This window comes from Macaca nemestrina, chromosome 19, assembly GCF_043159975.1.
Source record: "Macaca nemestrina isolate mMacNem1 chromosome 19, mMacNem.hap1, whole genome shotgun sequence".
NCBI classification, from domain to species: Eukaryota; Metazoa; Chordata; class Mammalia; order Primates; family Cercopithecidae; genus Macaca; species Macaca nemestrina.
In genome coordinates, this window is record NC_092143.1 from 5,442,623 (window position 1) to 5,468,081 (window position 25,459).

Sequence of the window (25,459 nt, forward strand, 5' to 3'; positions counted from 1 at the left end):
CACATGGGGTCCAATCTCACTTTTGCAGGCTTCAGGCACAATGTGACCTGGCTGCAAGCTCTACGCTCCACCTGATCTTCCACTATGCCTCTCTACACATACCTTATCAAGTACTTGAGAGGACGAATTAGCATTGCCTGAGTCTATCTCATACTCTTCCGCACCAAGGCTTCGCTGCCGCCACTAAGTAACTCTGCGACCTGGCAGACATCACTCGGCCACTGTGGATGCAAGTGAGTGCACTGAACATCCATGAGCTCCAAGATGCCTTCAGCAGTAACACGCTACGAGGTGTCAACCCCTCCTCATCCTTTCAGAACGCACGTGGATTGGGTCCTGGAAATAATTTTACCATTTTTTATGCCATGGCTGAGATGCTGTCTCCTCTGTGAGAACTTCACCTGGGTTCAACATAATCCTTCTTTATGTACTCCCCTGGCCTCTCTCTTTTCCCATTCAAATCTGTATTATAATTACTTATAAATATTGAGTCACTTTTTATGCTATATCCTTAAAGGCAGGATAATTTCTTGTATCATCTTCATTGCCATAAATGAGTGCTTTAGTCTAGACAAGATATCATAAATGGGTTGAATAACTGATTAATTAAAATGGTTTTCTTACTTTGAGAAATGCAATAAAATCAGTGGAAAAGCAGTTGTAAGATAAAAGTATAAAATCTAAATGTTAAGATTATAGAAAATGGAAAAGAATGTTATATTTTTTAAACAGTAACTAAATTATGCATGATATTATAATAGCAGAGACATGTCATAAATTTGTCGAAACCCACAGAATGTTCACCATCCAGAGTGAATCCCAATTGAAAGTATAGACTCTGGGTGAGAAAAATGTCAATGCAGGTTCATCAGCTGTAACGCATGGACCGCCTGCTGCAGAATGTTGATAACGGAAGAGGCTCTACATGTGTGGGGTAAGGGATACACGACCCATTTCTGGACCATCCTCTCCATTTTATTGTGAACCTAAAACCACTTTAAAATATAGTTTATTTTTAAAAGTCACTAAAATTAGGTAATTAGCTCCCAACCTAATATATGGATTCATGGTGATTAGAAAAACTATACTTCTAATTGGGATTGAACAGGCTTTTAATCCATCATGGCGGCCCACCTGATTTGACTGCTCAGTGATGAGTCATTACCTGTAGTCACACCAGGGGCATCTGTAGGGCTTTTCTCCAGTGTGTACACGTTTGTGCCGAGTCAAATGGGACTGAGTTGTGGAGGCAAAGTTACACTCATCGCATTTGAAAGGTTTTTCTCCTGTAATATATCAAGAAATATTATAGATGAATAATAGTAACTGGAAATGAAGGAATAAACCTGGCATTGACAATTTAAAAAACACTTATTTCCATGAAATGCCAAGAATATGATTCAATGGACTCCACACATTTAGGACATTTGAATATTTATTCTCAGAGTGAGAAAATTAGAAGATATCATTGATTTTTGTTTCTATATTAGAACGTCAGCAAAGTATAGATTATATGGTTAAGGTTCATTTTACATAAACAGGAATCTAAATTCTATGGATGGTTCAGCACTGTATTTATAATGGTTTAATAAACCATGTTACATCAGAGCCATTAAAAAAATCTTAGGTTAAAACCAAGGATAGGCATATAACAGAGATATACCGTGAATATATAATTTAAAACTGAGTAAAATCTTAACATTAGATATGAAGAAAAATAAATAAAATCAAGCTATAAATAGGCACCACTTTAAAAAGTGTCAGAAGCAACAAAAAATACCACTGTATTAAGCTGAGTAAAAAGAGGCCCCAAAGAAATATTTAGAATATTTAATACCACATTAAAATATACCAACCCTGTGTAGATATAACAGACACATAAATAGACAGACAGACATAGTTAAACAGACAGACAGACATAGCTACGCAGCACTTAATGGCAGGGACAGGTTCTAAGCAACGTATGATTAGGCAATTGCATTGTAGTGAGAATATCCTGCATGCACTTATACAAACCTAGATGGCACAGCCTACTACACACCTACCTAGATGGTGTAGCCTATTCCTCCTGGGCTACAAACCTGTACAGCATGCTACTGTACTAAATACTGTAGGCAACTGTAACACAATAATAAGTATCTGTGTATCTAAACACATCTAAACACAGAAAAGGTACAGTAAAAAGACAGCGTTATAACCTCATGGGACCACCATTGTGTATGTGGTCTGTCATTGACCAAAAGGTTATGTGATGCTTGACTATGTGTGTGTGTGTGAACGTGCTTATAAAATGTAACCGTTCTACCCATGAGAAGTTCATGGCTTGCCAAGGACAGGAAGATAGTGAAATAGCATACTGGTATCTTCAACAAAGTATTTCCTTCCTTCATTTGACACCTCCTTCTCCTTTAAATAATTCCTCCCCATCCCACACACATTCAAAGAATCATCAAGTCTTATCAGCTTTTAATTCCAGTAGCTGCATTGGCTGGTAGGCACTGAAAACAAGGATATTTAATTTTAATTAATGTAAATTTAAATGTAAAAACTGATACTCGACTGAGCTATTGAAAAAATGTTTAAATATGGTTGGAACAGCTTGGGAATGTGAATCTACTTTTTGAAGTGTAACTTTTATCAAATCTAAATATAGACCATATATTTCAGATGAAAATTTAGCCTCTGAATTGAGATGTTCTAAATTGTAAAATACCAAATTTCAAAATCGCAGTACAAAGATTATAACAAAAATATTGTTAATAATGTTACATTGATTTGATGTAGAAATTATAATAATTTGAATTTGGTTAAATTAACTGTTGTAAAAATGTTTACACCTGTTACGTTTTCTTTTTTTTAAATATACAGCTACCAGGAAACAATATTATACATGTATACATCACATTACATTTGTATCAGACAGTAATGATTTAGAAAAAACCTCACTCCCCTACTCACGGAAAAAAAAAAATCTATAGTAATATTGTTCTCAACATTTTTCCTGGCAAATTTTACATATAAGATGGATTAATTTTACATACGTTCAATAACTCTACTTGTTATTTCTTACTTTCCATGTTTTTGTGATTGCTGTATGAGTATACTGACTTACTTAGAAAATGAGGAGTAAAATATCTTACTTTAAAATTACTCTCTATCAGTTCGGCTATCAACAAAACCATATCTGTCCTGAAAATTAGAACGTTTAGAAGTTTGCCCTACATTCTATGTCTATTTATACTGCTTACACATAATTGTAGTAACATTTAACTGAATCCATATACAACCCATTTGGTGGTATTTTCTCTCTTATTGCAGCACAGTAGTTAGATGAAGCCAGATGGACTTCAATTCTGATCCTAGTTTTGCCACATTTCACTTGCTACCTGTTAGACCCTTTGAACAAGATCAAGAGAATAATACCACCAAACATGCAGGGTGATTGTGAGGATTAAAGACAACAAAAAATACGGAAAGAGTATACTTAACACAGAGTTCTCAATAGCCAGTGGCTTTTATCATTATGATGACAGAACTGCCTAAACACTGATAATTGTCAACAAGTCTCTGCCAAAGATGAAAGAAGCACACAAATGCTTCTCATCAAGAGCTCATAACCAGGAAAAAGATGAACAGCTAGCAAACATAAAATAATTCATGGTTTTGCATAGTTACTGAATATGACATAAAGATATCACTTAACAGATCCTACCAGGAAATATTTGACTTATTTTTTTTTAAAGACTATATACCAAGCAGAGTAAAAATCTGAATTGAAAGGGATTTTTGTCTCTTTCAGCCTTTTGTCTTTAAGATAAATCCCATCTATAGTACCCTATTCAAGTGGTCACCCAAGGTCTGCTTGAATAACTCTTTGTTCTCAGTCTCTAAACCTCTGGTCAAATGACTTAAATTGCTATAGACAGCTCAATTGTACTGAAATGACTTACACACAAATTTACTTTTATGATGATGGCAGATTTTGCTTTAATTTGATGGAAAATATATGATATTCATACTGCATAAGAATAAAAAATAGCTGAAGCTATTCAAATTTGACACAGGAATATTCTGTATCATGAAATCATATGAACACCCACACATAGCATCTATAAGATTTGATTTTGTTCATTTAAACAAATAAATAGTAATTTAATGCACATCAATGTCAAAGTGCAGTACACATGACAAACAGAAACACAAAGGAAGCACTGGTCTAGATAAAATGCCACCTATTATAAATTATTTTACTAACTTGACTTATATCTGTCTAGACTGCCCATATGAGGCCGAATGTATAAAGCATTTTAAACAGCTTCAATGAGGCATAATTGACACACAAAAACGTCCATTTGGTAAGTTTTGTTATTGATGAAACTCTGCCACAATCAAGATCATGAACACAACCATCACCCCCAAAAGGACTCCTTTTAACTTCCCAATTCCCTGTTCATCCCTTTGTCAAGCCACCACGCTTTCTGTCACCATTATATTAGTTAGCATTTCCTAGAAATTTATGTACCTACATACTTATGGTATGAATTCTCTACTATCTGGACTCTTTCTCTCAGCATAATTATTTTCTGACTCATCCATGCTACTATGAGTATAAATACTTCATTTATTTTCATTGCAGAGTAGTATTCCATTATACGGGTGTACCAAGTTTGATCATCCATTTGTCTACTGAAGGACATTTGGGTTGTTTCCATTTTTGGCTACTACAACAAATAAATCTTCTCTGAGCCTTCACATGCAGTCTTTATATGAACATATATTTCCTCATTCCTTGGGTAAATCCTGGAGGATGATAGGTATATGTGTATAATATGGTAGGTATATATTTTGTTTTGTAAGAAACTGCCACACTGTTTCACAAAGTGGTCTGAACATTTTACATTCCTACCAGCTATGTATGACTTGCTTCAAATCCCTGCCAACACTTGTTGTAGTCAACGCTTTACACCTGCATTCCTCCGAGGGTGCCAAGGATCTTTCCACGTTCTCACCTGCCATACCTTTATATTCTCTGGGGAAGTATCTGCTTCAACTTTTTGACTTATTTTTAAATGGTTGTTTGCTTTCTCAGGATTGTGTTTTGAAAGTTCTTTACATATTCTGGATAAAAATTATTTATAAAATTGGTCACTTAAATGTACTCTGTCATTTATCTTAAGTCTGTTTACAGTGCCTTTTAAAGAGAAGTTTTACTTTACAAAGTTTTCAATTTATCAACATAATTTTTCAGGTTATTTTTTATTTTATAAATCAGGCTACTGATGTCATATCAAAGAAATCATTAATCCAAAGTCAGAAATAATTTTCACCTATGTTTTCTTCTAGAATTTATATAGTTTTAAGTTTTGCATTTAGATTATGATCATTTTGAGTTAATTTTTGTATATCGTACAAAGTATGGGTCAAAATTCATTTTCATTGCACATAGATAGCCAACTGCTCCAACATAGAACGTTGAAAAAACTAAATTGCCTTTGCTCCTTTGTAAAAAAAAAACTCAATTCACCATGTAGTATAGGTCTATTTCTGTAATCTCCATTGTCTTCCACTGACAAACATTTGACTATCTTGATGCCAATACCAGAAGAGTTTCATTACTGCAACTTCATAAGAAGTCTTGACATCAAGAAGTGTAAATCCTCCTATCTTTCTCAATGTTGGTGACTTATTTCAAGCCTTTGAATTTCCGTATAAATTTTAATATCAGCTTGTCAACATCTTTAAGAAAAATAGCCTGATGGAATTTGGATTGATCGATGAGAATGAAATGGAAATCCTAATAATATTAAATTGTCTGATCTATAAACTTGGTACATTGCCCTGTTCAGGTGTTCTTCAATTTCTCTCAGCAGTGTTCTGACGTTTCTACCATTAGGGTTTCACACATAATTTGTTAAATTTATCTTTAAATATGGTGCCTTATTTAAAAACAATTGACAAATAGATGCACAGGTCTATTTTTGGATGGTATTCTGTTCTATTGGTCTGTGTGCCATCTTTATACCCCCAAAATACAATTATGATTACGGTAGCTGTATAAATAAGACTTAGGTAGGTAGTATAAATCTTCTACTTTTAATAATATAAGTCTAAGTGGTCAAGCAATTTAAACATTTTGTTCAAAATTAGCTGGGCACGGTGGCGGGCGCCTGTAGTCCCAACTACTCCGGAGGCTGAGGCAGGAGAATGGCATGAACCCGGGAGGCGGAGCTTGCAGTGAGCTGAGATCGCGCCACTGCACTCCAGCCTGGGTGACAGGGCGAGACTCCGTCTCAAAAAGAAAAAGAAAAAAACAAAAACAAAAACAAAAAAAGATTTTGTTCATTATGCAAATTCACAAATATATTCTGATGTCTCCTTATTCCATTCAATCTAAGTGTTTATAAAATGTTTTGGCCTTATAACTCACTGCTCTTTTGTTTATTGTAATAGTATTGGTAGGTGTCCTCAAACTATTCATTTTTTCATAGATTCTGCTGATATTTGAAGTGGAGTAAAAGGATGACATCATGAACTCCACTGCCTAAGTCAATGGTATAAGTTAAAGGTCATCTAAGACCTCTGAGCTTCATTTTCTTGGTTTCGTAGTTTAACATAACCTCTTTAAAAACTCTGTTTAATGTAGCTCATTTTATTTAAACTTACATGAAAATCTTTATGTGACAAATTTTAAATTTAAAAACAATCCTTCTAAAGAATAATGTCATATATATTCTCTATAGTTCACATTAACCTAGTATTATATTGTAATAAATTATAAATGGTCTTTTCATATTTCCTTTGACCATACAATAGATTACACTGTGTAATATTAAGCGAGTTTGAATTATATACAGGACGACAGGGAAAAATATAATGCTACAAAAATATCATGGTACATAAAATCCTATGCTAAGCAAGGCTCACACAACTGAGCTCTTGATAGTTTAAGTTCATGTCAATTTATACAACCACAGATTATTCAAATCTGTATATAATAGTTAATTTGTAACTCATCAATCAGATACATATTCAACACTATCACTCTAATACATAATTTGGTAATTCTTCTTCTCTTTTATGGGTAATTTCTTCGGGAAAATACACTACAGAAATATAGAAGGAGTTTTGTATTTGTTAGTCTCAATATGTAGACAAAAATATAGACTTGACTTCTAGATTGTAAAGTTTGAAAGAAAATATCACACATTTGAAATAAGAATTTAAGTTTGCTAAATATTTGCTAATGGTTTGAAGATGACATACATTATATGAAAAGATATATACCTGTTAAGGAAAAACTGATGGCAGACTGATCAAACAGGTTTGGTGCATATTGGTAAAAGTGCTGCTTTAAAATCTTTTGTCATTTCAAAGGCAAAAGGATGCAAAAATCTAAGTAAAGATATTGACTATTCTCAAACAATGTTATCTGTAAGTCAACAGGGCTACCTGTACATGTGCTTTTCCAAAAAGCAGAAAAGGATGAAATTTCCTTTCCTCCTATTTCCCTCTTACATAACAGGACCTATTAGTTCAAATTGTGTGGCTTTTCACACTTTCTGTTACAAGCAGTAATCTTGGCTCAAATCATCATTAAGAAACCTACTGCATCTCAGGCCCCATTGATAAGGAAAGCCAGAGGATGAACAGCAGAAGGGCTGTTGTCATAGTGCGGTGTCCTTTGTGTGTCAACTGTCCGTCAGATGGGCTGACCGCGTCTCACGGAAACACACACTCGCATTCCTCTGGGCGGGCTGGTGGTTATTAAGCTGGCCAAGACTGTTCAACCACACGTGAGGATCTGCTCCTGTGCCCTTGAATCAAGGGTCCCTGACAGGTGATAAAAGTAAATCTCAGAATGGAAGATGTTTTGTGTCAGCTCCCTGGACAGTCTGTATTGCGGTGAGGAATTATTTACACCATTTGGAGCACTTTTGATACCTATCCCTTTCCAAGCTGATTATAATTTGCGTGGGTACTCTGTGGTAAAAAGGTAAACCATGTCAAAGAGGAATACATCAGAGAAATATAGATTTCAAATGCACCATACAAGTCTGGCCTTGGGGGAAAAAGGTTGCGTGTTGCTTAAATATTTTAAATCCAGCATAAAAGTTAAGTGCCTAGACTGAGTTGTGCTTAGCTGTTTTGTTGAAGCAAACGGTCTTAAGAACTGACTTTGGTGTTAAAGAATCATGTTTGATTTGTGCTACAGAGGCAGATAAATGCCAAAAAGACAGATACCTCTGTCTGTGAGACATTGTCCTATATGGTATAAAGTTAATAGCAAAGTAATAAGGAGCCTCTGGACCTGACATAAAATATAAAGTTGTGCCAGCTCAGTGCAGGCTTCCTGATCGATCTATCACTGGGAATGCCCGTGATCAGAGCATTCCTGTCTCCACTGCGATGGGCACTGACCTGCCCACTGGCAGAGGTGGCACAGCAGTCTGTTGTTCCCTGGGGCCATACCAGATGGGACAAGGTGAACTTCGATGGCATTTAAACAGTAACAATTTGAGCACTGATAAAATGAAAACATTAAGAATAAAAAAGCCCTCAAGAGCATACTGTTACCATAACTATTTCCAATTTCCAACTTCGTCACAACAGTGGTCAAGAACAATTGCCACTAACTGGGCCCCTCCTGTCATCTCTTATGCTGAATCCTTAAGCCAGTGGATTAAAATCATGCATGCACAGGTGGCTTCTATAAACTTAAAATGGACTTTGTTTTCAAAGTTTAGTTTATGTTTCCAACATTATGCTAAACATTGAATTTCCCATTAACTCAATAATTCATACCCCTTTTGAAAATCTGAATGATATTCACACATCTAAAAGGAATGGCTGGCATTAGTTTGCATTGATCTGGCAAATGCCATATTGGGCAATGAAGCTACTTGTACCTAACTTGTTAAATACAGCATATCAAGAATCGTTAATGTACCATAAATCACACATTTTATGTATTTTAATTTCATGCCATTTTGAGTATGACTGACAAACTCAACCATTCTCATGAGACCTAAAGAAAAGTAGGACATTTAGTTACCAATTTTGTCATCAAGTGACTTATCATATGAACTAGGACACATTTTAGAGTAAAAAGTGGTTCCATTAATAATTACAAGAAACTACCATAAATCAGCACTGTCCTAGGCACACATAAATTAGTATTATGAAAATAATTACTCATAAGACCCATTAGATTATATAAAGTAGGTAATACAATTTGATAAATGTTTAACACTTTTCATCCTTAAGTGTTCCTGATATGGTTTGGCTGGGTCGCCACCCAAATCTCATCTTAAATTCCCAAGTTGTGGGAGAGACCTGGTGGGAGGTAACTGAATCATAGCAATAGGTCTTCCTCATGCTGTTCTCCTGATAGTGAATAAGTCTGACAAGACCTGATGGTTTTAAAAAGGGGAGTTTCCCTCTGCAAGCTCTCTTCTCTTGTCTGTCGCCATGTAAGATGTGCCTTTCACCTTCCGCCATGATTGTGAGGTCTCCCCAGCCAAGTGGAACTGTTAAGTCCAATAAACCGCTTTCTTTTGTAAATTGCCCAGTCTCGGGTATGTATTTATCAGCAGTGTGAAAACGGACTAATATAGTTCCTAATCAAGGAATCTACTTTATTTCAATGAAATCACCAAGAATGTACATATGGAGAAAAAAAAGTCCTCTACAATGACCATAATTAACTCTTATGTTGCTTTTTGATGTCTTCTATTTTTAATACCAAGAACAATTGAAACAGCATTGACTTCAAATCCTATCACAGATGGATTGACAGACAGGAGGGTGGGGAGGGAGACAGGGAGGTAGGCACAGAGACAGAGAGGAAGGGAGGGGGTAGACATGTAGCTATCGAAATAGGGAGGCGGGTGATTAGCTACTAGGTGGGTAGAGAGAATGACTGAGAGGGAGTCTGGCTGACAAAGACTCCCCATTTTCCACCCACGAGGCCTAAGGCAGAGATTTGCCGACAGAGAAGATAGTCTCCTGTATCTTTGGAAGCCAACCTGCTGTTTTACTTCTACTTAACATGAATTTACTGAGGGTACCTGCTTCTTGAAATATGGAATATGTCTACATTTTAAATATATAAGAACAGATGATTTAAAATCGTATGTTATTCGACTAGAATTATCTGTAGACCTTCAAGTGCACAGATGTTACAAAAATTAAAAAGGAAAGTAATTGACGACATCAAGAATTGAGGTTGGGGTGTCTGCCGCCTTGCCATCCTTCCTGTAGAGAAGGGGCCAGTGCAGACGCGGAACTGACCTGTGTGCTGCCGGCGATGCTTGGTGAGGGCGTGGCGGGTCCCGCCGGCAAAGCCGCAGAGGTCACACAGAAACGACTTCTCGCCTGTTGCAACAATAAACAGATGAGGGACTGCGGAGGTCACAGATCATTAAAACATATCTATCAAGGCTTTCAGGGTTACTAATTCCTCCAATCAAATGTTTCCATGTAAATATGTCAAATGGGAATGAAATTACCACTGCGGTTTATTGACTGTGATAAAATCTGAAAAGCACCACTGAACATAATTACATACTTGTCAGACCCATAAAAATTAGCTTTATTATCAATGGAATGGTTTTGTACAACTTCATTTCTGGTAGATGTCTTCCAGATGGGGCTGCTTTATGCACTTGAACAGTTTTTATGCATATCCTGATTTTTTACAATTCCCATACATCTGGCCTTTCTGAGCTGGGTAAAGATTGCTTGGAATAGTTAATATACAGTATATATGGTTCTGCTTAAAGAAAACAGATTGAATTTTCCAACAACTTAAGGATATTGAATTGGTTCTACCTGATTCTATTAGGGTCTTCCTTAATCACTTCCTTCTTAATAATATGAATTAAATGGTTTCCTTGAACATGCTGAAGATCCCAAGTAACAATAAAATCTATATTAGCACCAATAGCAATTCCATGCTGTTTATGTTTCTCGCTTTTACGGCATAAAAAAGAAAGTCTGGGGATTGCTAAAGAAATTGTACAAAAATTCATACTATTCATCTTTAATGATAGCTCTGGATTGGAAACCTTTGCAACACTTAGGGACAGATTTGGCAGACTTAGTATTTGTTAAATGTGTGCAAATGCTCATTTTTTTAAGCACTTTTACACAAGCTAACATTTGCCCTACAGTTTATAAATGCAATCTATCTTTCCACTGCAGCACATTTAGGCAGTAAGTGCTGGCCAGCTAGGCAGATCATCCCATAAGACTCACAAAGAAAGGCAAAACAGAAGAAAAATGCCAACCTTAGAGAGATTCAGTGAAATTATAAAATGCTTTTCCAGAAATAAAATAAATCATGTGTATCTATCTTTACCTACTTTACTCATTTAGACATTTAATGCAACAAGTCTTTCAAGAGTTTGGCCAGAGTCAGGCTGTGTTGTTCCCAATCCCTTTGGTATATCATAACAGAAACTTAACTTGCAGCATTTTGGAAATTATAATTGCCTTTTTAAGGTTCTAATAAATAGCACATATAGGGAGAAAAAATTCAGTCATCAAAAGAGTCTTCCCTTTACTTAAGAACATTACTGGCTTTTCTACTTTCAACGAACAAATATACTTCAAGAGAGTTTTAACCAAATTATGCTTAATCTAATTTTGTATGGTATGTTAAAATGTTCATTATTATCATTTTAAAAATAAGGCTGAATTTAACTATTTTTGCTATCTTTAGTTTCCTATTTTGCAGCTAAGTTTATTCCTTGGTATTATTATTTCAATATAGAAAGAATAGAGTAGATGGGCTGTAAAGAATAGTTTAATTATAATCACTCATTTAATTATTTAATCGATTTGAAATAAATCTTTCTAACTAGCTGTATTATCAATTAAATAACACTGAAAGTAGACTTTTTTTAATCCCACAAGACAATTTGCTCGTTAACATTAACACAGTTTTCTATGTTGAGGCAAAATCGTTCCCTCCAATCAATTCCTCATTGCAGGTCCATGGGTGCTGCCTGCTGTGCGTATGAGGAGTGTGTGTGCAGCACCACACACGCATCTGGTGGTGTGTGCTAGTGGCAGTGTCAGTGCCGTATCATTCAATAAGCAACATTTCTAATGAGGAAAGCGCAATCTTAGGACTTCTGGATTCAAGTATTCTTCCTTTCCGTCATTTATGAACTTCTTTGTGGCCTGCATCTTGTGAAATAAAAACATGAACAAGCATAGAAAATCCCTCTTAAGATTTATATTTTCTACATGCATAGATGCTGCAATTTACATATATGCTGTATATATTTTTATATATTTTTATTCCTTTCCCTATCGTAAGATTTATACATACAAAAACACAAAATTATTAATTTTCTATGTGATTTGATTCTCAATACATTAGTGACCTTGATTTTTTTATGTGTACGATTTTATTCAGGATGTTAGTCTCCAATGGATATCATATTTGCCTAGGTGGCTTGATTTGTTTTTCATTCTAAACTCAATTTTCACTTGCCATTTTTTTTTTTTTTTTGGAGTGGGTTGGGGTGTTAGGGTTGATCAGCAGCCAAATGGAGTGTTTTTTGAGAAAAAAAATTTTAAGAAAAAAACTAAAGGTAAAATTTCCTGAGTTTAGAGGGGGTTCATTCAGCATGCCCTATTTATATGATAGCAGAGATATAATGGGAGACTTCTTTTTGTAACAACTTGAATTAGTTTCAAGTGTGCCATTTTGCATTCAAATGTAAAAAGACACGGAAACTAATCCTTTATTTTCTATTAGAAAACAGCCACTGTCCCCTATCTCTCATTATGGTGCAGACTACAAGACCTAACAACAAAAATCTATATTATTGATCCAGCCAAGTCTCCACAATTATTCTTTAGAAGGAAACGCCGACGATAAATTACATCTGCACTGGCTTTTCATCTGCTGTTCGATATAAGTGATCTCTCAGGGCAGGCTGGAGACCTTAAATCGTCAACACCCTTGTCAAGGAAGCTAAGGAGGCCTGGGCTTCCCACAAACTGCTTGAGAAGAACTTTTAACCTATGATTTCTAACAATAATATAAAATTCTTGGCAATCAGAAGAACATTTTGGAATGCTGATTAAAATTTATTATTTTTTCTTCCCTGAAACAAAATACATTCTGAGAGGTGTAAAGAGAAAGAAGACCAAAAAAATACCAAACAGCTCACAGGAATGTGGCCATAGTGCTAGAGAGAGAGACTCAAATATAAGCTTGTGAGGAAGTTTTGGGCCCACTAGACTTAGACTATGAAAAAGAAATCACAAACATCACAATAGGGTCTTACTGGGATTTACACTTACAAGGGCCCAACTGGGAGTTCTGGGACCACCCCTATCAAAGATGCACTCTCAGTGTTGCTTCGCCTGTCAATTCACGGGACTTCCACACCCTCTGTTACATGTTCTGATGTGAAATGTACGTGAATTTGAACATTTTTAATAATTTCCAAAAAAATTACAGTAGCTAAAAGTGGATTAGTATCTTTGTATCAATTATCAAAGTATTTGTATATATTATCAAAAACTCTTGGATCTGATAGTATCCTCCTCAGAAGAAATACTAGTTTCTCAAAATGGTACATGAGAAACCAAGATTCACTAATGGTCAAACATATTATGGAAATTCGTTTACATCAGTAACAAAACACAAGACTAATTCTCTTTGAAAACTTAAACTCTCCATATGACCTTCTGTAAAGATCTTCTAAAAAGATGCGTTAAACACATACAAATATATATACATATACATACACCCACCATAAATGAGCTTCTAAATATAAACTTATTTTATGTAAACACATTCACACGCAAGCACAAATGTCACTTTACAATTGCCTTCTCCCTGAAAAATAATGAAATGATACCATACCTATAAATATACAATTACCACAATTTTAAAGCAGGACATCATTTCCATTGATTACTATGAAGATGGGATAATTAATGCCTCTGTCCCCACAGTCCACCCAGTCTACCTCTGCCCAGCCTCATGGGACAGGAGGGCGGCGCGGCACACCTGTGTGCGTCCTGTAGTGGTCTTTCATGGCGGAGGCTGTGAGGAATGAGTAATGGCACGTGGGCCAGGTACATTTAAACGGCTTTTCTCCCGTGTGGAGTTTCATGTGGTTGTTCAGGGCCCACTTCTCTGTGAAACTTCTATCACATAAGTGGCATGTAAATTTCCTGCATGAAGGAGAGAGAAAACAATGTAAATACAGCCCGCACACCAGCACCGAGGGCCCCAGGCAGTGCGTGTGCGAACCCGGAGGTGCGGTGCGCATGCAGCCTCTGCGAGGAGCGCTGCAGGCCTGGTCTGTCATGTCTGTATAACCAGGCATTGATTTTTCTGTCGAGGCCTGGCACTTCAGCCATTTATTCTCTGCTTTGCGGTTGGGCCCAACGGGTTTGAAAAATTCTGTTACAGTCCAGTCACCCCTGAGGCAAAAGTGAGAATAGATTTCACCTGTACAGGCCTACACCACTTATCCAGGGCATGGGCTGTCAGAGCAAAGGCTAAATGAAATGCTATCCATACTCAACCACTCCGACAAGCCCTGCTGTCTGCTGGTGTGCGGCTAGTACGGCTGGAGCAGGGACGCTGCTGCACGCACCCGGCGGCCCTGCACCACTACAGCTGCAGGGAAGAAAAGGCAAACCCCAAAGGTGTTTCCTGAACCAGGGGTCCTTCTGTGTGACCATGTGGGTACATAAAAAGGTTCCTTTGATAAGAATAAAAATAGATCATAACTATGCATTTTTATAAACTCAGTCTTTGAGAAAAACAAACCTTAACTATTTCCACTATGAAAAAAAATACTGAAAATAACAAATTAGTATTTATACAATATTTCAGGTTTACCATTTAAGACCTTATAATACCTTTAATAATAAAGGAACTCTGAACCATCAGCAGAACCTTGAATACTTCCTCCATTTGATCTTCTGCCCCTGTTCAATTGCATTCATGAAATAGTTCCTAACATTTACTTTGTATTTCCAATGAGTTTAAAACAATCCCTGTATCTAATAAAATACTGTCCAGTTAATTCAGAATAATGAACAGTCAAAAGCAAAGTAAAACTCAATAATCAACAGTAAAATATTATAACAAGTTGACAAGCACGATGCCACAAAAGATACCGTCTGGCAACTTGGGTTGGCTATCATAAATTTTAGCATTTTAATGCAATCAGAACTATGAGTTTAATATTATCTGTGCTTTAAATTATGATATGAATAAGGAGATGTTGAGTGTATACTTTCACATAGAGTCTTTAACCATGCTTTTACAAATTTCCTTTGCCCCATGATGGCTGATAAAGAATCCCAGGGTCCAAATAATTAACTTTCCTATTTTGAGGCAAATGTGAATTACCTTAACAAATTCATCACTTGGAATATCACAGATTTCTATGAATCAAATTATAAAATTGTCTTTTATAAAAATCTGTCTTTTATTCTATATAGTTATATTTTTAAAATGTAGCTCTTAAGTGTAATAGAAATAAAAATAGTCAAATATTTAAGAATTGCTATATAAGTTAAATGCTTCATTAATATTAAAATTGCCAATTTATTTATCTATATAATATATGTAAAGAGATACACTATATTTACACCCATTAACATGGACTAACTTTGAAATTACTATATCATTGGATCGTTACTTACTAGTACTAGAGAATGACAAATATAACTAAATACTTGAAAATGCACTGTAAAAAAATATCATGTCCGTATATCTCTTTGACGGGTCTTCATGCATTTAACATTTCAAAACCATGACAGGGATCTTATTTCCAAGATAAATTCCCCTATCTACTTATTTCTTCATGTATTTATTGTGGCTCTAACCTTCTCCTACAAGAAACAAATAAGGAGGTTAAGTAGATACTATCTTTTAACAAATAGTTTCTCCAGACTGTATTACAACTTTATGAATGACAAAATAAATCCCTCATTTTTAAATCTACTGTGATGTACATTTAACAAAATTACATCTATGAAACCTCAATATATGTACTCTATTATTCCTGTGTAATAAAAATGTTAAACTAAAGCTTGTGCCTGTCGTGAAATGACAAAAGCCAGATAACAAAGAACTAAGACTACCACTTGACTTTCAGGAAACCTCATGTGTTCTACAATTTGCTTTACGAAAATAAATAAGTTCATTCTGGCGCTTCAAAAAGAACCGGTATTACCTATGTGAACTGTCCTTATAAAGATCAAGATGTACTTAACAATGGGGTGTTTCCTGGAACTACACAAATTCTGAGTCTCAAATATTCTAAAATATTTGCCTTCACACAGCAACTCAGTAAGACCTCTACCATCACCCAAGGATCCTGGTCCTCCTGGGGACCAACAGGAAGTCTATCACGAGGAACCTCCCAGGCGAAACCTGAGCTAATAATGCACACGGCTCTGTCTTGCCGGGTGAACCCTGCAAGAAGAGGGACATCAGTGTGTGTTCTGGCTGGACAGCAGAAACACCTGAACACCCACTGTCCCCAACACACTGTTCCACACAGCACAGAGAAATCAAAGGAAGAGAGGAGTCAGGTTTGGCTTTCAAGGAAATTATAGGCTACTAAGAGAAAAATCATTCACAAAAATAAACTTAATGCCAGAAAAAAAATTAAATGCCATTATACATTTAAAAGAAGAGCAATTAGCAGGGCAGACAGATAAGAGAAGGCTTCCCAGAGGTGGCATTTAATTTAGACATTTAAAAATAGGTGACAACTGGAAATGCAGAGCTAGCTGGGAGGGTGTCAGAGACGGGAGATGCACAGTCCCAGAGCTAGGAGGCAAAGGTGCTGACAGGCCTCGCTGGCTGTGACTCCTCCTCACCTGCCACCCCCACGGAGATGCCCCTCCAGGCACCAGGGATAGGGCCAAGACCTGTGGCTTACCCGAGGCTGATTCAATGTTTTCAATGCTCTTCTATCCCCACATGGTGGACTTCCCGGAGAGATTTCTTGCATAACTGAATTTACAGTGTATTAAAGAGGTCTGTTTTGCAAAAGTTTGCTAGTGAAGATTGTTTTATAGGTCAGGTGAAGGATGTACAAAGATGAATAATTAGTAATTACGTAAAGATTACCATCTAAGAGGGTATGTAACACAAGCATGCATAAGAATATGATGGTATATGGTTCACCCTTGTTCTTGCGGCCCAGAAAATTGAAGCCCAGAAGAGAGAGCTGGGCTTCAACACCATTTGCAGTTCTTAGGTAACAGCGACTCTGCAATGCTTACTACAAGTTCAAAACGCCAAACAGTGCTACCAGAATTGAAATGAAAAAGGGCAATTTCTTATCTTCCCTTTCCTTGGACTTCACTAGATGTTTCTCTTGGATATAAAGAGATCTTAAAGGATTCAAAAGGAAAAAAAGTCACAAGCAAAAGAAATCAAAATGGATCCAGACTTATCAAGAGCAACATGGGTAAACATTAAATGTTCTACATAATACCTTTAGTGTCCTCTCAGCAGGTGTTTTCATTACAGAGTTCCTGGGACTGAGATGTCTATTACACTAAACTTTTGGAATAAGGCCCTTTCTCATGCAGGTAGCTATGATATGGAAGTCAGTTAAGAGTTAGTCTTCTAGCATAAATTTAAAAGAATTCCTTGTTTTTTTTTTTTTTTTTTTTTTTTTTTAAGAGCCAGGGTCTTACCCTGTCACCTAGGCTGGAGGGCAGTGGCATGATCATCGCTCACTGCGGCCTCGGGACCTCCTGGTGTGTACAAGCAGTCCTCCTGTTGGGATTACAGGCTTCAGCCACCTCGCCTGGCAGGATTTCTAAATTAAATAAGGGGTTCCTAAAATTCTAAGCACTTTTTCTAGTATTCTTGAAATATTTATGAGAGGTTTCTTTCTTTAATACTATGTGTGTTGTTTTTTCATTAGCACCCTACCAAATGTGGGCTGACTCTGGCCTTAGCTCAGCTACCTGTTAAAATCAGGGAGCAGAGGTGCAAGCCAGGGTGCTCAGCACATGCCAAAGTATTTCTTCTCTGAAATTCTTTCATTATATGATTGATAATAACGGAGCCAAAATGAAAATCCACATCTTCAGACTGAAAAATTTTGAAGACAGAATACTAAATATTCTCATTGTCAGCTATATGACAATGACTAGAAACTCTCACCTGGTGTTGCTAGATGTCATGAATAAAGTTAATCTAAAGAATAAGCAGGGAACTGAATTATGATTATAGGATTAATAGCACTGTCCTAATAGATATTTTGGCCTTAAAGAAACTCTGTGTTAGAGCATTTTTCTATTTTTGAATGTCTAAATATCAGACAAGTTATGTCAAAAATATATAATGTATAATTTCAGTTATATCTATAACCTTATGTTTCCATATTACTATGGTAAGTACCTAAAAAGGTGATTTTTTACTAATCTTTTTCAAAATACATTATTAAGTGTTATTTAAATTCTTTTATATCCTTTAGGCAAAGCATTAATTCTGCTATTAAAAACTTAATGAAAAATCTGCACACATCTCACATATATAAAGATACAGGTATTTTAATAATCTCACATATACAAAGATACAGGTATTTTAATAAAAGTGGTTTATTACTTTATTTTTTAACAGTAAGAGGAGTCACTAGGATATCTTTTCTTTTTTTTTTTGAGACGAAATCTCACTCTGTTGCCAGGCTGGAGTACAGTGTCCCGATCTCAGCTCACTGCAACCTCTGCCTCCCGGTTCAAGTGATTCCCCTGCCTCAGCCTCCCAAGTAGCTGGGACTAGAGGCATGCACCACCATGCCTGGCTATTTTTTTGTATTTTAGTAGAGATAGGGTTTCACCATGTTGGCCACAATGGTCTCCATCTCCTGACCTCGTGATCTGCCTGTCTCAGCCTCCCAAAGTGCTGGGATTACAGGCGTGAGCCACCGCGTCCGGTCAGTATATCTTTATGTTGTTTCCAAGTGTCACCAATGCAGGATAATTTTGGAGTATAATTGCTTTACAATGTTTTTTAAAGTTGAATATATCTCAGGTAAAGTTACCTTTCACCCCAGTAGGTCCAGTCTAGACATATACTATTGAGAAGCTGTGCACACATGAGCATGCAAAAAATATCTCCCCTATTAAAATTTAAACAATCTTAAATATCCATCAGGTTGTGAGTAGACAAACAATGAATTTAATCACAGAATGGAATATTATAATACAGTGGAAATGAATAAACTAGGGCTACCTTTATTAGTACGGATTTTTTAAAATCTCAAAAAGGTGATTGTATTAAAAAGCAAGTTGGGCGTGAAACTCTATCATTTATATAAAATGTTGCAACAAAATAAACAGCATTAAATATCTAAACCTAGGTCGTCCATGTGCAGAAGCATGAAGGTCTCATCACCATCACTGATCACTCTGTGGACGGGGGCCGGGCTGACAGCAGCACAGTGCTAACTGAAGTTCTAACATTTTGTTTTTAAAAAGAAAGAACTCTCCAGCCTGACCAATATAGTGAAACCCGGTCTCTACTAAAAATACAAAAATTAGCTAGGCGTGGTGCCACGGGCCTGTAGTCCCAGCTACTCCAGAGGCTGAGGCAGGAGAATCGCTTGAACCCAGAAAACAGAGGTTGCAGTGAGCTGAGATCACACCACTGCACTCCAGCCTGGGCAGCAAAGTGAGACTCTGAGACTCTGTTTCCAAAAAAAAAAAAGAAATTTGTAAAAAATATGACTATATGTTAATATCTTCCAGAGTGCTTCCTTTATTTTTGAAAATTTTTGTTATTCAAAATATTTTAATTAAGACAATCAAATAATATCTTATCTTCTCTATATAACTTGGACCAGTCTTTTCAAATCAGTAGATGAGACAAACTCATATCTACAAAAGCCACACCAATGAGAAAGATCTGGTATGCTCCAAATGACATTTTAATAAAAGAGTGAGCTAAATTTTATCAAAGTATTTAAAAATTATGTGATCATTATCTTCTAAAACTGTGACAAAAAGGTGTTGATTGACTAAAAATTACTGTAAAACTACACTAATGTTAAAAATATGTAATTGACAGGGATTGCTTATCTTTTTGAATAAACAAAATATAGAACTATGAAAACAATGCGAGATTTACATAATTCATAGCAAAATAGCTCAATGTACTAATGAAGTTTATAACAATTTCTATGTTGCTCAAAGACTTCCAATTTACAGGCAGTTTCTTTGAAATAAAAGCCTTTTTTAAAGATAATAATTTAATAATTTATGATAATATACTAAGAGAGGGAATGAAAATGAATAGGTCTTTGCCTAGAAGGGTTCCCATCTGAATTTCTTCAGAGCTGCAAATGTACCTGAAAACCATCACTTTTGTGAAGAACGCAGCACACAGAAGGCACAGAGGGACGAGCACTGCTGAGAGGCCACCATGCGCCACTGACTCACAGGAGCGCCGTGTGCTTAGAAAGTGTCCCAAAAGACCAGAAAGCAAAATGAAGACATTCACAAAACCCTGCCACAGTAACAAATTCCGTATCTATAAGCATCATAATTGTGAGATACTTACAGGATTTTGGGCCCAGGAAACATCTGAGTGAAATTACAATACTGCTTTTAGATTTTAAGTACACTTTCATACAACATGGACACTAGAACCACATTAAATATACCCAAATAATTCCACAGTAACCCTGTTCATCATATTTCTATGAAGTTTCAAAATATGATATCGTGCTTAAATTTAACATGCAACTTTAGATGGAAAATAAAAATTTCCCAATACTATCTAGAAATTTAATAATCAAAAATGTACACTAATAGCTAAATAACAGTAACTGTCAAGACCAGTCATCTTTGACCATTTCCTTCCAAATATTTGTGTGTGTACATGTGTGTGTACAAAGGCTAAATAAAAACCTTGCTCAATGAATGAAGTTACATTCAGATACCAAAAATGTTCCATGATAATACTAATATCGAGATCATTTAAGTTAGAGTAGACTTTGAGAGTTCCTTGTTTCAGATTATATATAAAGTGTGAGCATAATTCATACTAAGAAGCCACAAAGACCTAAGAATAGAAAGGTTTCATTTACTAAATTCAACTCTGAAGGCTCTAGTGTGGCTTCAAGATGAAAGTTGAAAAACCTCCCCTGAGGGCTTTTAAACAGTTCACCAGGGAGTCTCCTACTTAAGCCAAGAGTCTTGAGTGCATTTTTGCCCTGAACAGGTGATAATTAGCCTAATTAACAGGCTAGATCCTTGTTAGCTAGTTGGAAAAGAAATTTAACCTCACCTCATGCCAAAGACTGTCATTTTTATACCTCTTAACATATCACTCAGGTTCTAAAAGCTGTGAAACATATTTTTCTAGCCCTTTCAGTTCAATTCAAGGGTTAAAAAGCTTTTTGTCAAAATAACTTCTGGGAGGAGCATTAAGCAGAATATTAACCCCAGGCTGCCTCAGTCTACTAAGAACCAAGAGAATGACTCATTCTAAAAGAAAACATTCAATGATTACAATTGCTGTGCCCTCAAAGACCTCATTTCATCTTTCAAAATCTCTTTGCTATGAAATTTTTCTTTGTCAAAGAGACCATCAACTCTGACCAACCAAATTAATTTTAGCTGAAATTTTCCCCAATATACCAGGCACTATACATCCGATACTTACCAGCACAATAGTATCTTAGATAAGGGGTTAGGAAACAATGTAAAGGACCAGAGAGTAAATATTTTCAACTTTGGTGGTCGTAAGGTCTTTGATACAACTACTTAACTCTGCTGTTGTAGCACAAAAGCAACATAAACAAATTAATGCGGCTGTGTTCCAATACAACTTGACAGAAACACGCAGTGGGCCTACTCTGGCCTGGAAGCTGCAGTTGACCAATTGCCCGATTGGGTGATAGGTCAAATGCCCCCACTTCTGAACCTAAAGAAACCCCCATCTACACAGGGTAAAAGGACCCACATCGAATGTTGTAGGCACACAAAGGTCCACTAAGCTCCAATCTCAGGGTCCAAGAAGTTGGTTTAGTTCTGAACTGATTCATGTTTCTTGCACAGCTTTAAAACTTCAACATGAGAAGAACAGGTGGAAGGAATTATACTGCATATGAGACCCATTCCAGTCAGAGGCTGCCCTGTCCTTTTTAAAACTAGCCCCTTTCAACTGTACGGCAGGGCTGGAAGGCTTGGAAAGTTGAAACAATTCTAACTAACCATAGAAGTCAAGTCCGGGAGAAGAAGACGTATATTAAATTGCCACAGTTCTCTAGTCTGAGCTAAATGAAATTTTATTGCTTCAGGTTCGGTAAAAAGCCACTGGATTTATGTAAGGAAAGTTAAAATAGTAGTTACTAACATTGGACTAATATTACTGTTTAAAGAACAAATAAAGAGAATTTCTTTTAAGTCATCATCCTTACTGATGTACATAATTTGAGGTAAAAAGATAAAATGCATTTCAATCCCCACTTACGCCTTCATTCCAAATGCCTTAACTTTTAATCTTTGGACATTTGCTACACAATTCTAACAATCTTCAAATTATTATAGTTCAGCTACTTCTCTATCAACCAACCAATAAGAGATTATGTTCGGGAATTTACTGTGTGTCTAGCAATGATCCATGCTATGTACAAACCTATAAATAAATAAAATACATCCACTCCTCCCCAAAAGGAGCCTATGACTCAATGGTCAACACTAATGTCACTGAAATAATGAGACATCAGAACCCCATACTATGTGGGACTTTTTAAAAAGTTTTAAAAGATGTTCAGAAAAAGGGTCAATACACATAGACTGAAATAGTTGACAAAGGCTTTACTGTTAAGATGGGGCTTCAGACAAGTCTCAAGGACACAGCCAGGTGGTGTGACGGAAACAGCAGTTACTGAGACAAACTCTGGGGCCCAGGCAGCCAAGTGGTATGCATGAGCAGTGAGCCACCCATGTTCACAGGGGCTGTAGGGGAACATGCTACATAGGACGAGCAATCAAGTTGCACAATTTTAAAAGTCAGATTAAAATGCTCTTGATAATTAAAGAAGTTTGGCTTTGGTATAGATGACAAAAGCAACCAACAATCTCTTCTTTGTTCTTTTTCTTTCCTATCTCTCTTCGTGCTTACTTTTCACAATTATTTGACTATAATTTTCTAAGGAGCTAAATGCAGCCTTATCTTTCCCAGGTGCCCATGATCAAAAAGATACAGTACATATGCATACAACCCACAAATACGCATATGTCTATGGAAAAACCTCCTATAACAATGCCCTCATCTAAGATTTATGATGACATCATTTTAACATGTGGCCAAGTAATGTACTAAACAGCATGTTAGCTATAGCAAGGCTGCTATGTTTCAAGCTATATACCTATACATGATACAAAATGTTATTTCAGAGAGCTGAGAACCTCTGTTTCATTTGCATGTCAATGGAAAATGTTTTAGTAACTTTTAAGATGACACTATTTTAAGATGACTATTCATTCTAGAATTAACAAATATGACGATGGATTTTACCCATAAAACCAAAAACAGGCTTACAGAAAAAAGAAAAGTATAAATAAAAAATAAATCAACTACAAAATCAACTCTAGTCACATTATTTTATTTTAAATTTCAATATACTAAACAGATCTGGCATATTAATGGAAGCTATGAACAAAACCTGTCCCAATTCAACTTATTATCACAGTCTAACTCATCAGGAAACTGATATGCACAGAGATTGGAAAAACCTAGTAAGGAGTTTATACTGTAGTGATATAATAGTATGACTAGAAAATATTTCATTAATATTACTGTATAAAATTTTACTAGTAAAAACATACATTATAGAAAAACACTGTATATCTGCATAGAGCAAACTACTCCAAACCCTTTACTAATAAACCCGATGGTTTCATAAGAACAGTACTGCTCAGTTCATTTCATGTCACAGGTTCAGAAATCACGTTTGCAGTCAGATACTCATGCTGGTGAGGAAAAAGCAGCTAGTCAGTGTCTAGCCTTGGGCAGCCTCCAAGAGCCTCAGAAGGACCATGGAATTTTCATTCCTGGTATGTATTCAAGTCAGTATTTCTACAACATTGGGCATAGGACACGTGTTCAACTTTGCATTACAGTCCACATCATCGGTGCTCTATCAATATAAATTAAGATAATTATTTCACAAACTGTTTAAAACAGCAATAAGAAAGTCACAGTTTCTTGCCAGCAATTCCTGCCAGGTCAAACTCTCCAGAAAAGGTCTATCGTATATCGCACAGTTTAAAAACAATAGTAGTTTTCTAAACAAAGTTCACATGCCAGAGACAACATGGCTGAGCATAAACAGTGTCTGCATTAGACACAAAACACGTGGGGCTTCAATTTATTAATACTAGAACCCTGTTAGAACCATTAACTGACACCAGTGTACTTAACTCTCTGAACTTGGGACATTAGTTAAGGGATGGCAACCATCACTATTTATTGTTAATCTGTAATGTGATTTTATGCAAGATTCAAACTATAGTAGATTAAATTTCTTTCTTTCTTTTTTTTTTTTTTTTTGTGGTAGACACAGGGTTTCACTACGGTTTCAAGGCTGGTCTCAAACACGGGGGCTCTAGGGATCCTCCAGCTTCAGCCTCTAGAGCAGCTGGGACTACAGGTACATGCCACAAGGCCCACTTCTACACTAAACATCAATGAATAAAATAATATTTCTACCAAACAAGTTTAAATTCCATACCAATAATTTTTTAAATTATATATAATTTCTCACAAAATTGGTTCTTGAAATATCCAACAGTGTTTCATAGACTCATACAACTGATATATGATCAAATATGGTATGTTTGCCAACTTATCCTATAGGTCTTTATTATCTATTATGGATCTATAATTTCTAGAAATTGGAGTACACATGCTAGATTTAGAACAGACTGTCCTCTCTGATGGTGACTGTGTGTGATTTGCCGCAGTTAGGAAGGGCAGCTTTCCACACTTAGGCATTTCATTGTCTTGGACTTTGTCATCATCTCGGCCTTCTAGCATGTCAGGATGATCTAAGGAACCATTTGAGCTCAAGGTAAGATTAGCTAGAAAGGTTGAGATGTATTGCCCAGTAATCCCAGAGTTCAGTACAAAACTGACCCTTTCCGAGACCTCAGTCCAAAGAGCTGCAGTTACACTACCCTTGCAGAGTAAATATCTTGGGGCACTTGTGCACCGGAGCATCACCAAGACGTGATTTTAGTCAGTACTAATTCAACATAGACACGGTAGAGCCCGATATAGATCACAGCTTGCTTTAAATCACAATATTCTGACATACAGACATACTGAAAGATCATGTTGTAGGGAGCTGATTTGTTCCTTGGTAAATCACAAGTTCAAGGGAAAATACAAAGATTGAATTAACATAAAAACAAGTTTTATGGTTTTAAAGTT

At 36.2% G+C, this 25,459-nt stretch overlaps 1 protein-coding gene across 7 annotated transcripts in view; it reads right to left on the reverse strand.

Annotated features, from left to right (window-relative positions):
• The window catches only part of LOC105489328 (zinc finger protein 407), a 508,962-nt gene that overhangs the window by 225,011 nt on the left and 258,492 nt on the right, over positions 1-25,459 (reverse strand). For 6 of the 7 annotated variants that reach the window (XM_071085176.1, XM_011754065.3, XM_011754066.3 and 3 more), the window contains 3 exons: positions 14,036-14,202; positions 10,291-10,374; positions 1,166-1,286 (listed from right to left, as the gene is read on the reverse strand). In XM_071085176.1, coding sequence (XP_070941277.1) covers positions 1,166-1,286; positions 10,291-10,374; positions 14,036-14,202 — 372 coding nt within the window. Of the gene's footprint in view, positions 1-1,134; positions 1,287-10,290; positions 10,375-14,035; positions 14,203-25,459 lie in introns of all 7 variants that reach the window. The other variant, XM_011754069.3, reaches the window with a different exon arrangement.